General features: G+C 44.0%; 1 protein-coding gene across 2 annotated transcripts in view; it reads right to left on the bottom strand.

The window, feature by feature from the left end:
• Positions 1 to 12,415, bottom strand: part of KIAA0930 (KIAA0930 ortholog) — a 434,726-nt gene that overhangs the window by 112,555 nt on the left and 309,756 nt on the right. For both annotated transcript variants that reach the window (XM_030213831.1, XM_030213830.1), the window contains one exon: positions 9,091 to 9,231. In XM_030213831.1, coding sequence (XP_030069691.1) covers positions 9,091 to 9,231 — 141 coding nt within the window. The remainder of the gene's footprint in view (positions 1 to 9,090; positions 9,232 to 12,415) is intronic.

Below are 12,415 nucleotides of genomic sequence, written 5' to 3'. Positions count from 1 at the left end.
TGATACAAAGATGGGAGAGATGGAATATACTGCACTAAATGAAAAATTGGATATAATAGGCATTACTGAGACCTGGTGGAAGGAGGATAACCAGTGGGACACTGTCATACCGGGGTACAAAGTATATCGTAGTGATAGGGTGGACCGAACTGGTGGAGGGGTAGCATTGTATATTAACGAGAGACTTGACTCAGATAGATTACAAATGCAGCAGGACACAAGTCACACCTTTGAATCATTGTGGGTTGAAATTCCATGTATAAAAGGGAAAAAAACGGTGATAGGAGTGTACTACCGTCTGCCTCGCCAGGATGAGCAGGTAGACGCAGAAATGATAAAAGAAATCAGAGACGCGAACAAAATGGGCAATGTGATAATAATGGGTGACTTCAACTATCCAAATATAGACTGGGTAAATGTAACATCGGGACACGCTACAGAGGTACAATTCCTTGATGAAATCAAGGACAGCTTTATGGAGCAGCTGGTGCAGGAGCCGACGAGAGAAGGAAAAATTCTAGACTTGGTCCTTAGTGGAGCGCATGATCTGGTGAGGGACGTTATGGTACTGGGGCCGCTTGATAACAGTGATCATAATATGATCAGTTTTGATATCGACCTTGAAGTAACTGTACACAGAAAGTCAAATACGTTGGCATTTAACTTTAAAAAAGGAGACTTTGATAAAATGAGAAGAACGGTAAAAAAAAAAACTTAAGGGGGCAACTGAGAGAGTAAAAACTGTACAACAGGCATGGACGCTGTTCAAACATACCATCCTGGAGGCCCAGGCCATACATATTCCGCGAATTAGAAAAGAAAGACGGAAGTCCAAAAGACAGCCGGCCTGGTTGAAAAGTGAGGTGAAGGAAGCTATTAGGGCTAAAAGAAACGCTTTCAGAAAATGGAAGAAGGAACCATCTGAAAATAACAAGAAGCAGCACAAGGTGTGTCAATGCAAATGCAAGGCGCAGAAAAAGAAGGCCAAGAGGGATTACGAAAAAAAATAGCATTAGAGGCAAAAAAAACAGTAAAAAATTTTTTCGGTATATTAAAAGCAGGAAGCCGGCAAAAGAATCGGTTGGGCCACTGGAAGACCGAGGGGTAAAAGGGGTGATCAAGGAAGACAAAGACGTAGCGGAGAGACTGAATGAATTCTTTGCTTTGGTCTTCACCGAGGAAGATTTGGGTGGGATACCGGTGTCGGAAATGGTATTTCAAGCGGACGAGTCGGAGAAACTTACTGACTTCACAGTAAACCTGGAGGACGTAATGGGGCAGTTCAGCAAACTGAAGAGTAGCAAATCTCCTGGACCGGATGGTATTCATCCTAGAGTACTGATAGAACTGAAAAATGAGCTTGCGGAGCTACTGCTAGTGATATGCAACTTATCCTTAAAATCGAGCGTGGTACCGGAAGATTGGAGGGTGGCCAATGTAACACCGATTTTTTAAAAAGGCTCCAGGGAGATCCGGGAAATTATAGACCGGTGAGTCTGACATCGGTGCCGGGGAAAATGGTAGAGGCTATTATTAAAAACAAAATTACAGAGCACATCCGAGGACATGGATTACTGAGACCGAGTCAGCACGGCTTTTGTGTGGGGAAATCTTGCCTGACCAATTTACTTCAATTCTTTGAAGGAGTAAACAAACATGTGGACAAAGGGGAACCGGTTGATATTGTGTATCTGGATTTCCAAAAGGCGTTTGACAAGGTACCTCATGAAAGGCTACAGAGGAAATTGGAGGGTCATGGGATAGGAGGAAATGTCCTATTGTGGATTAAAAACTGGTTGAAGGATAGGAGAGAGTGGGGTTAAATGGGCAGTATTCGCAATGGAAAAGGGTAGTTAGTGGGGTTCCTCAGGGGTCTGTGCTAGGACCGCTGCTTTTTAATATATTTATAAATGATTTAGAGATGGGAGTAACTAGCGAGGTAATTAAATTTGCTGATGACACAAAGTTATTCAAAGTTGTTAAATTGCAACAGGATTGCAAAAAATTACAAGAGGACCTTACGAGACTGGGAGACTGGGCAGCTAAATGGCAGATGACGTTTAATGTGAGCAAGTGCAAGGTGATGCATGTGGGAAAAAAGAACCCGAATTATAGCTACGTCATGCAAGGTTTCACGTTAGGAGTTACGGACCAAGAAAGGGATCTGGGTGTCGTCGTCGATAATACACTGAAACCTTCTGCTCAGTGTGCTGCTGCGGCTAGGAAAGCGAATAGAATGTTGGGTATTATTAGGAAAGGTATGGAAACAGGTGTGAGGATGTTATTATGCCATTGTATCGCTCCATGGTACGACCGCACCTTGAGTATTGTGTTCAATTCTGGTCGCCGCATCTCAAGAAAGATATAGTAGAATTGGAAAAGGTGCAGAGAAGGGCGACTAAAATGATAGCGGGGATGGGACGACTTCCCTATGAAGAAAGATTAAGGAGGCTAGGGCTATTCAGCTTGGAGAAGAGACGACTGAGGGGAGACATGATAGAGGTATATAAAATAATGAGTGGAGTGGAGTGGAGTGGAAAGCGTCTGTTCACGCTTTCCAAAAATACTAGGACTAGGGGGCATGCGATGAAACTACAGTGTAGTAAATTTAAAACAAATCGGAGAAAATGTTTCTTCACCCAACGTATAATTAAACTCTGGAATTCGTTGCCGGAGAAAGTGGTGAAGGCGGTTAGCTTAGCAGAGTCTAAAAAGGGGTTGGACTGTTTCCTAAAGGACAAGTCCATAAACCGCTACTAAATGGACTTGGGAAAAATCCACAATTCCAGGAATAACATGTATAGAATGTTTGTACGTTTGGGAAGCTTGCCAGGTGCCCTTGGCCTGGATTGGCCGCTGTCGTGGACAGGATGCTGGGCTCGATGGACCCTTGGTATGGCATTACTTATGTACTTAAAGTCAGTCGTTGTAAAAGCAGTGGCTTTTAGTTTCAGTTTTCATTAGCTGAGGTCCATGTCTGCAGAGGCTATTTTGCTTGGAGATAAAATATGGTCTTTAATTATTTAAATTATTATATAAATATACACACACACACACACACACATATATATATATATATACACACACACACATATATATATATATATATATATATATATATATTCTGGCTTGGATACTATTTGGATGATGCTAAACAATTTCCAGGCTCTGTTGGGCATGATGAAGATGCTGCATTTTAATCAAACTTGTGGTGTACAGAAGCTAGATTCTATGAGAAAGGAACCTGCAGTGATTGTTTTCAAGCACAAGTACTGGTCAGTTTATAGTGTTAAGAGGGAAATGATATTACACTGAAATTAAGTTTATATATTAGAAAATAATTTGAGAAACATATTGCTCTTGATTGTAATTTTTCAGAGCATATAGTCCTCACATTCAGTGACATCAATGTGCTTTTTTATTCTGGATTATGCCTCAGACTGGTATAATGTCTGCAGAGTAGTCCAGTGTCTGGACTCCTTTACCCTATTTTAGTAAGAATCTATATCATGCTCGTCTTTAATCAGTTTTATAACTAAATACAAAATGGGAAACATCTCAATGCTACTTACCCTTGTTACTTGTCTACACAGTTTGGGTAAGCATAAAAAGCTAATCATCATGATTTTTTTTAACACGTTCCTGCCTCAAAGGATATTTATATGCTGCAAAGAATATACATCTGCACTGATTTGGGAACCTAAATGCAGACATACCAAGTCACACTCATTTTGCGTGTGACACCTACATTGGGCCTCCGACTCCAGCTCACACGCTAAAGCCCCCTCCTCTCATGCAATGAGACTCGAGGAGGCGACTCTGGCGTCTGGTCATGCGGCAGCGATCCCCAGCCACTGCTGCCCGCACCGGCTCCGCTCCACAGTTTAAAATGGTGGCCACGAACTCAGGGAAATTGGAGAGACACACTGGGCATAAGGAGGGAAAAGAGAAATCAGGGGAAAATTTTATCAGGTTTTATATCGTAGTGAGAGGGGGGCAGAGGGGGGAGAAATTAGGAAGAGTTTAGGGGAGTTGCGCCTCCCAAGGCTGTCTAGTTTGGAACGCAAGCAGCTGGAGGCCCCATTTCATCTTGAAGAGATTCAACGGGTGATTAAGGGTCTCCAAGGAGGGAAGGCGCCCGGCCTGGACGGATATTCTGCCAGGTTCTATAAGACCTTTGTTGGGGAGGTGGGGCCCATGTTGCTGAGGGTTGGGAATGCGTGCTTTGCTGGCCAATCGTTGCCTGTGAGCATGCATGAAGCAGGGATCTCCCTGCTATTGAAACCAGGAAGGGACCCGGCGGTATGTGGCTCCTATCGCCCCATCTCACTGATAAACTTAGATGTTAAGATCTTATCCAAGGTAGTTGCCGATAGGTTAGGAAAGGTTCTGCCTACGCTGATTCATACTGACCAATCTGGGTTTGTCATGGGGCGGCAGGTGGCAGATAACATCAGACGCACCCTACATGTTATGTGGGTAGCCCAACAGAGGGGGATTCCAGTGGCTTTTTTGAGTACGGACACAGATAAAGCGTTCGATAGGGTGGAATGGCCCTATTTATGGGAAGTGCTGGAACATCTGGGGTTTGGCCAGGGGTTGATAGGGTGGCTACAACGGTTATATGAGAAGCCCGTGGCAAGAATTAAAGTCAATGGGGGGTATACACCAGCTTTCCAGATTGAACGGGGCACTAGACAGGGGTGTCCGCTGTCACCACTGCTATTCGCACTCTCGATTGAGCCTTTGGCTCAGAGGGTGCGGGAATCAGTTGACATTCCAGGAATCATGATAGGTGGTTCTGAACAAAAATTGGCTTTATTTGCTGATGACGTGTTATTTTTTGTAAACAACCCGGGGTTGAATCTCCCTATATTGTTGGCAGAGTTGGAAGAGTTCAGTAGGCTCTCTGGTTTTAAGATAAACTATGATAAATCTGAAATGATTGGGGTGTCTATAGCACAGCATAGGATGGAAGAGCTTTCACGTAATTTTCCTTTTAGATTGCGGAGGGATAATATTAAATATTTAGGAGTTAAAATACCTGTTCGGATCTCCCAGCTATATCAGCTAAATTATATACCGTTGTTCCATCAAATACGTAAGGATATGGAGGGCTGGATGGGAAAGTGGCTGTCCTGGTGGGGACGGATAGCATCGATTAGGATGAATGTATTGCCCAGACTTTTGTTTTTGTTTCAGACATTGCCTGTAGCGGTCTCTGGGAGGGAATTGAGGAAACTACAACAAGCTATATTGAAGTTTATCTGGGGGGGCAAGGCTCCGAGGCTCAGTAGGAAGCTGCTTTGGCGGTCGATAGAGTTGGGTGGGAGAGGGGTCCCGAACCTTGAGTGGTATTATTGGGCCGCACAACTGAAACTTATATCCACGTGGGGTCAGGAGAAATGGTCAGTGGCAGCACACATGAATCAGGAGATGGTGCAGCAGTATAGCTTGCAGTCAGTTATATGGGCCTCTTCGACTTACCCCACTATTGGCAGGCTTTCTACCAATCCGTTTGTAGGGCATCTATTGACACTATGGGGAACCCTTAGGGCACGCTTTTGGAAAGCTAGAACTACATCTACTTACGCTTATATCCGGGGGGAACCCACATTCAGGGTGGGGTTGGGAAATCCGGTGGCAAAGAGGTGGGCTGAGAGGGGCTTATTGAGGTTTCGAGATCTATTAGAAGATGGGAAAATGAGATTGTTTACAGAGCTTAAGGAAGACTATGGGGTTTTGGATAGGGATAGATTCTTTTACCTACAGGTCCAACATTACATTTATACACAAGGATGGTTACGAAAGGATCCAGAGGATTATGAAGAATTAGAGAATTTGTGGGGCTCTTTAGGGACAATGAAGGGAGTTATATCTATGTTGTATAAATTTATAAGGGGTAGGAGTTTTGAGAAATGTTTGTATATGACTCGATGGGAAAGTGATTTGCAGAAGGAATTAACAGTTCATGAGTGGAAGGCCATTATTTTGGAAGTTAACAAAGCATCGACATGTGTGTTGCTGAAAGAAAATGCCTTTAAGGTCCTCTCGAGATGGTATTTTACCCCACACAGATTGCATGTGATGTTTCCAGGGGCTTCACAGTATTGTTGGAGATGTTTAACGGATGTGGGAACTTTTTTGCATATTTGGTGGTCCTGTGGGAAATTACAATTGTACTGGCAAACCATCACTGCAAAGATAACTGCCCACACAGGTAAGACCTTTTTGTGCGAACCTCAGTGGTGCCTGTTGGGCTTAGGAAACAGACGAGGAGCTAAATGGCAGAGACGTCTAAAGAGGATGTGCTTGACAGCTGCAAAGAGTGTCATTGCCCGGTTTTGGAAACAGCAAGAGGCACCAACAGAGCAAGACTGGCTTCTAAAACTTTCCCTTATTGGGGAGATGGAGAAACTAACTGACAAAAGGGTGGGAAATTATAATATGAATGATGAACTTTGGACTCAATTAAGAGCTATGACCCAAGCGAGTCAGCAATAGGTGTATGATGGGAGAGGGGAGGGTGGGTGAGAGAAATGAAAAATTAAAGTTTGTATTTGTTTACTTGCAGATTTATTGTTGATTAATAAAAAAGAATGTTTAAAAAAAAAAAGAGAAATCAGGGGACATGCTGGGCACGGAGGAAGGTGGGATGGGAGATAGAGAGATACACTGGGCAAGAAGGAAAGTGGGAAAGGGATATCAGGGTGACTTTGAATACGGAGGAAGGTGGAACTGGAGGCTAGAAACTGAAGGAATGTGCTGGATATGGTGGAATGGGAGTTTGAAGGCATGCTGGGCACAGATGAATGAGGGAGAAGAGACTGAGGAACATTCTGGGTATGGAGGGTGGATTGGGAGGGGGGAATGGAGAAAGAGCAACCACATTATTGCTGGGGGGGGGGGGGGGGGGAGGGAAGGATAGAAATACCAAACAGGGTGAGGGAAGGGAAGAAGAGAGATGCCAGACTGCTGGTGGGGTGGAGAGGGGAGAAGAGAGATGTCAGACCATGAGAAGGAAGGAGGGAAGGGACCTGCCATACCACGAAAGAAGGGTAGAGCTAGAGGATGCAGGACCTGCAGGGAAAAGGAGGGAATTACAGGAAGGGGGTAGGAGAGAGAGAGAGAGAGAAGGAAATGAAATATGGCTGAAATCTGTGAGGGAAGAGAATTCAAGACTCCTTTCCTTTTATCTTGCTGCACCTCACGCCTGGAATAGACTCCCGAGCCTGTACGTCTAGCCCCATCTTTGGCCATTTTCAAGTCCAAACTGAAAACCCGCCTTGTAGCGCTATAGAAATGATAAGTAGTAGTAGTAGTAGTAGAAACAGATAGTGGAACCATGAGAGTGGGGTCAGGGTCAGGAAAGAGGGACCTTTCCTGAATTCCTGGAAGGCATAAGGAATAGGGGAGAGATGCTGGACAGGTGAGTGGGGGGATAGGGACACACAGGGATGATGACACAGAAGTGTGATACTGAATAGGGCAAGAATTTAGGCACAAAGAAGAGGAATACTTAACATGGTGGGAGGATAGGAGCAGGTACACAGGAAATACTAAACAGAGCGATAGTGACACAAAGGGAACATGGGAGAGAAGAAATGCCAAATGGACAAAGAGGCCCTGGCAAAAGAGTTAAGAGAAGAAAAAGGAAAGCACAAACCAGAGACTGGGACCATCACGATGAGGAAAATTAAATGACAACAAAGGTAGAAAAATGTATTTTATTTTCTGTTTATTAATTGGAATATGTCAGTTTTTGGAATGTGCATGATTTGCCAGAACTTGTTTTAGACACGGCTGGGGCCAGTAGAAAAATCTCACTCATTTGGCCTTCAATCTCCAGCACTGCAGTGGTAAATCTCCAGCATTGGGATGGGCCACCTTTGGCATCTCTGTAAACATAGTACTAAGAATAATTCTGGGGTAAACACAAACGTTCTGGTTTCAAGAATATGCTTCCATAAACACAAATGAAACCGTTGTATTCCGCTTCAATATCCTATTTTTTTTGTTTTTATATTTGCTGTGGAACATGCATCAATAAAGTTTTGTGTGCAACAACCAAAGGTCGTAGCAAACAGCTAATGTTGTTAAGAGTGCTCAGTAAGAAACATGCAGCTACGGCTGGGCTGCTAGAAAGCAAATATGAAATGATCAAATCATTGCACTCTTGCCCTACCACCCGCCATTCTATAGAAGTACTCAATGGGTCGTAACACTCGAGCATATATCAATAAGTTCTATCAGATATGAAGATAGTTTTTATTTAGCTTTGGTTTAGATAAAGTCGAGCTAACCCTGCCACAGCTTTCACTAACACGATCTCTGTAAACATGCCAGACTTGTTGAGAAGTCCTTGTTAAAATGGTTCTCCCAGTTGTCAGCCTGTGCTTGCAGTTCCTGGGACTGGATTGTAATAATCTGTGGGTTTAGCAGAGGGCTGCCAACTACAAATTCTGACAATTCCCAGTGGACCTCATTGTTCACATTCATACAACCAAACTTTAGTTTTCAGTTTTGGCCAAAACCAGGTGATAGATTTCGGCTGAAGTTTCGGCCGGCCTCTAACATACCCCTCCCATGGCCACGCCACCTTAGGAGATATGCACATAGAAATTAGGTGCTCTGTTTATAGAATAAAGGATTAGATCAGTTATGTGCATTACTCTTAATTAGTACCAATTAGCGCTTATGACAAATTATTGATAGTTATTGCCAATGAAGTGCCAATTAGGCCAATTAGTTTATGCACACAAGTGACTCTATTCTATAACTGTGAACCCAATTGTGCACCTCTCTTTACGCATCGTTTACAGAATCAGAGAGTTTGTATGCAGGTACCAAGGACCTTAAAACTGTATCCTATAAGAGACTGAAAGCGAATGAAGTTGCATTAGAAGAGGAGTCATGTGGTCATACCTGCAGGTATTGTACATTAACCAGAATAGCTGCAAATGAAGGCTTATGGTACCAGATCTCAGCCCTGGATCTGAATGAGCTGGAAGTAAAAGGTTGCTGAAGAAATTGTCAGGTCAAAAAACAAATCCAAAGAAAATGCTGAAGTTTATGATACCATTTACTTACCCGGTTGTCATAGACCTTCTTGAGTGCTTCATAGCGGATGGATCCCTGGAAAATAACCCCCTGGAAGAGGTTGGTTTTGTCACTGGCTACCAACTCAACACACACCATTTCACCTTCTCCTACTGTCATGTCACTGAACACCTGAAATCACATCAAGTCAGAACCTGATTAAAAAGATCAAAATCATATGCAGTACATATAAGAGGCTAGAGAAGCTAAGCATTTCCAAATTTAACATGCTGGCCACTTGGAAGTCAGGGAAGCGGAGGCTGTAGAGAGAAGGAGACGAGATGCCGCCTACCTGAGAAGGGGTGAGCCTTGAGGCATCCCTTAGGAGTGTGCACGGCTGAAGATTCACCTAGGGCATCTGATAACCTTGAGCTGGCCCTGAGGAGAAGCTACTACAACATGAAAGAGCTGGTGCTCTGGAGCTGCTTGTAGATACTAGTGCTGTTTGGGCCCATCTGTGCTAAGGCAGAGCCATCAAAGGAGGGACTGAGAACCAATGCTGGTATGGGCTTGGGGCTAGTGTGTAGTAATTATCAGTTTGTTTTGGAAGTGAGGGAGAAGGGGATCCTGGGCAGGAGGTGAAAGAAAAGGAGAAATTATTACTATAATTTCTTATGTACCGTCTGCAAGCCCAAAAACTATTAAAGAGGTGTACATTCAGGTACAATATGTATTTTTCTGTCTCTGGAGGGCTCACAGTCTAAATACATTTGGCAGTGGGGATGGAGTCCTTGTCCCAAAGAGTTTATAATCTATGATGCTGGGCAGATGAGGGGCAAAAGAAGGAAAGGGAGGGGAGAAGGTATCAACGTGTGCTATCATTAAGATGTTATTTTACTGTTAATCCCAGTTATTACTAACTAGGTCTCATTGCATAAAATTGAACCTATGCTAAAATAGCATGAGTTAGTGGTAAAAATAACAAGTCTTACAGGTAGCCCACAATAATAACTAATCATAAAAATAATTTTTATACTGCTGATGAAGATACGTAAAGCCTTACAATTGTGCTAAGTATTCAGGTATGATAAGTCCCTATATGAAGCACTTACAACCTAAGAAGCTGACTATAAAGTGTGTGTGGGGGGGGGGGGGGAAGACAGCTAGAAAATAGCTCTTGGAAAGGGAATAGTTATAGAAGGATGAGTGAAAGAGTGAGAGACAGCTATAGTCCAAGGCTGGGAGAAAGTGTGATGTTGTTGGTTTACTTTTTCAAAAAAGTACAAAGACTAGGAATACACTCAAAACAAATTGTAGAATTTTTTTTTTCACTTAATGTATTGTTAAAGCTGTGGAACTCATTGCTGGTTAGCATAGCTGGATTTAGAAAAGGTATGGACCAATTTCTGGAGGTAAAGTCTTTATACTGTTATTAAGGTACAACTGTAGAACGCCACAGCTTATCTCTGGGAGTAAGTAGCATGGAATCTTGCTACATTTTGGGATTCTGCCCAGTTCTTGTAACCAAAAGCGTAGCCAGGTTTTAATGTCAGGGGAAACATGCTTTTTGTAAAATAGGCGTCAGTATGAAGCTGAAGGGCTGATCTGCGAAGGTGCCATTTTATGCAAAATCTGTTTGGGGCAGTTAGCCATGCTATGTCACAGGGGCGTAGCTATGGGTGGGCCTGGATGGGCCCAGGCCCACCCATTTTTGGCTCAGGCCCACCCAGTCTCACTGATCACCAATCAGGTGCCAGCTGCCTTGCACATCACATCGCTGCTGCTCCAATCACTTAGCTCAGTCAGCTATGTGTAGAAAGTAGCGAAACAAATCTTGTGAGCTGATCCCTGCAGCTCTGGTGTTATTTTTTTTTTAATTTACCAGCGCTACAACAGATCTTCAAGCAAGCAAATTAGCAGCTCGGGCACTGCCGTGTTTGCTACTTTGCTCTGGACTCTGGAGTCGGCAGGAGTCGGCATCGGGGGGGGGGGGGGGGGGGGGGGGGTGGTCTTTGTTAGTTCGCTCCCTGCTGTGCTCTTAAGGTGCTTACCTCCATGGGCTCAGCTTCCGTTGGCTGCTGCAATAGCAAGCAATTCTTTTTAGTGTTCACTGACTCACTGATGTTTGTTTGCCCCTGCTGTGCGATCATGGATCCTGCACAGCTCAGGTCTCAGTCAACCCCCAGGACCCAAACCTGTGGCAAAGTCAGGAAGTCAGAAGTCGGAGACCAGTGCTGCTTTGAACTTAGCAGCTGGGGAAATCTGGGCACTCATTATCCTCCAGCCCCAGGCACCAGGAGTGAGTCAGTAGTCTACTCCTCCCCTTCTCCCCAACACTGCACCACATGCACACACTGATCGGGGCTGTAGGGTTCTCTGAAATCTACAGGAAACTTTCTCTGCATTGGCCTCAGGTAAAAAAAAAAAAAGAAAGAAAGAAAGAAAAGAAAAACAGTTTTATATTTAATGGTGATGGGCTTCTGGGTGCATGTGGTCTTCACAATGTTCAGTTTAAAGAAAAGCTGTATATTTCCTGTTGGTGGTCTTCTGGGTAGGGGTGGGTGATTGGGAAGGGAAGAGGGGATGCTAGACTATGGGGGAAGAGAGAGGGAAGGGCAGGACTGTTTCCAGACTATGAGGAGTAACATAGTAGATGACGGCAGAAAAAGACCTGCATGGTCCATCCAGTCTGCCCAAGGTAGAGGAGGTAGAGGAGGGCTGATGCTGAGCTATGGGGGGATGGGGAAGGGGGAAGGAAAGGACAGGACTGATGTTGAGATACAAGGAAGGATGGGAAAAGGGGTAGGTAAGGGCAGGGCTGCAGAGATGCCAAGTTATCCAGTTCCAGGCTGGAGATTTGGGGGCAGTCCTGGTTTTGAACTTATATCTAGATTGTAAGCTCTTTGAGCAGGGACTGTCTTTTTTTTGTGTATGGTGTGCAGCGCTGCGTATGCCTTGCAGCGCTATAGAAATGATAAGTAGTAGTAGTATTATATCCCAAAACAGTGTGGGATTTGTAGTGCCCATTGATTGCTTCGAGTCCCATAATGCAACAGAATGGAGTGGGCAGAAATGCAGGACAGCCCCAAAATTTCCAGCCTGGAACTTGGTAAGTTGGCATCTCGGGGCTAATGCTGGGCTATGGGACAATTTCTAATTTTTGATCTTTTATTCTGTAATTGGTGAGAGTTGTTCTGTGTTTTGGCATGTGCTTTGTGTGGGGACCTATATCAATCTGACTTGTCTGGCTTTTACAATGGGACATATATTGCTGTTGTGTATATTCACTGCTGCCTTTTTAAAGTTACTGTTATTGATATTTGGGTGTTCAAAATTGATGGTGTTAAGGTTTTCTACATAGGCTCTAAGAAGTTTC

Source organism: Microcaecilia unicolor, chromosome 9 (assembly GCF_901765095.1).
Source record: "Microcaecilia unicolor chromosome 9, aMicUni1.1, whole genome shotgun sequence".
In the NCBI taxonomy this organism is placed as follows: domain Eukaryota; kingdom Metazoa; phylum Chordata; class Amphibia; order Gymnophiona; family Siphonopidae; genus Microcaecilia; species Microcaecilia unicolor.
Note: the sequence above shows the minus strand (reverse complement) of the source record. Positions and strands in the feature narration are given on the sequence as shown.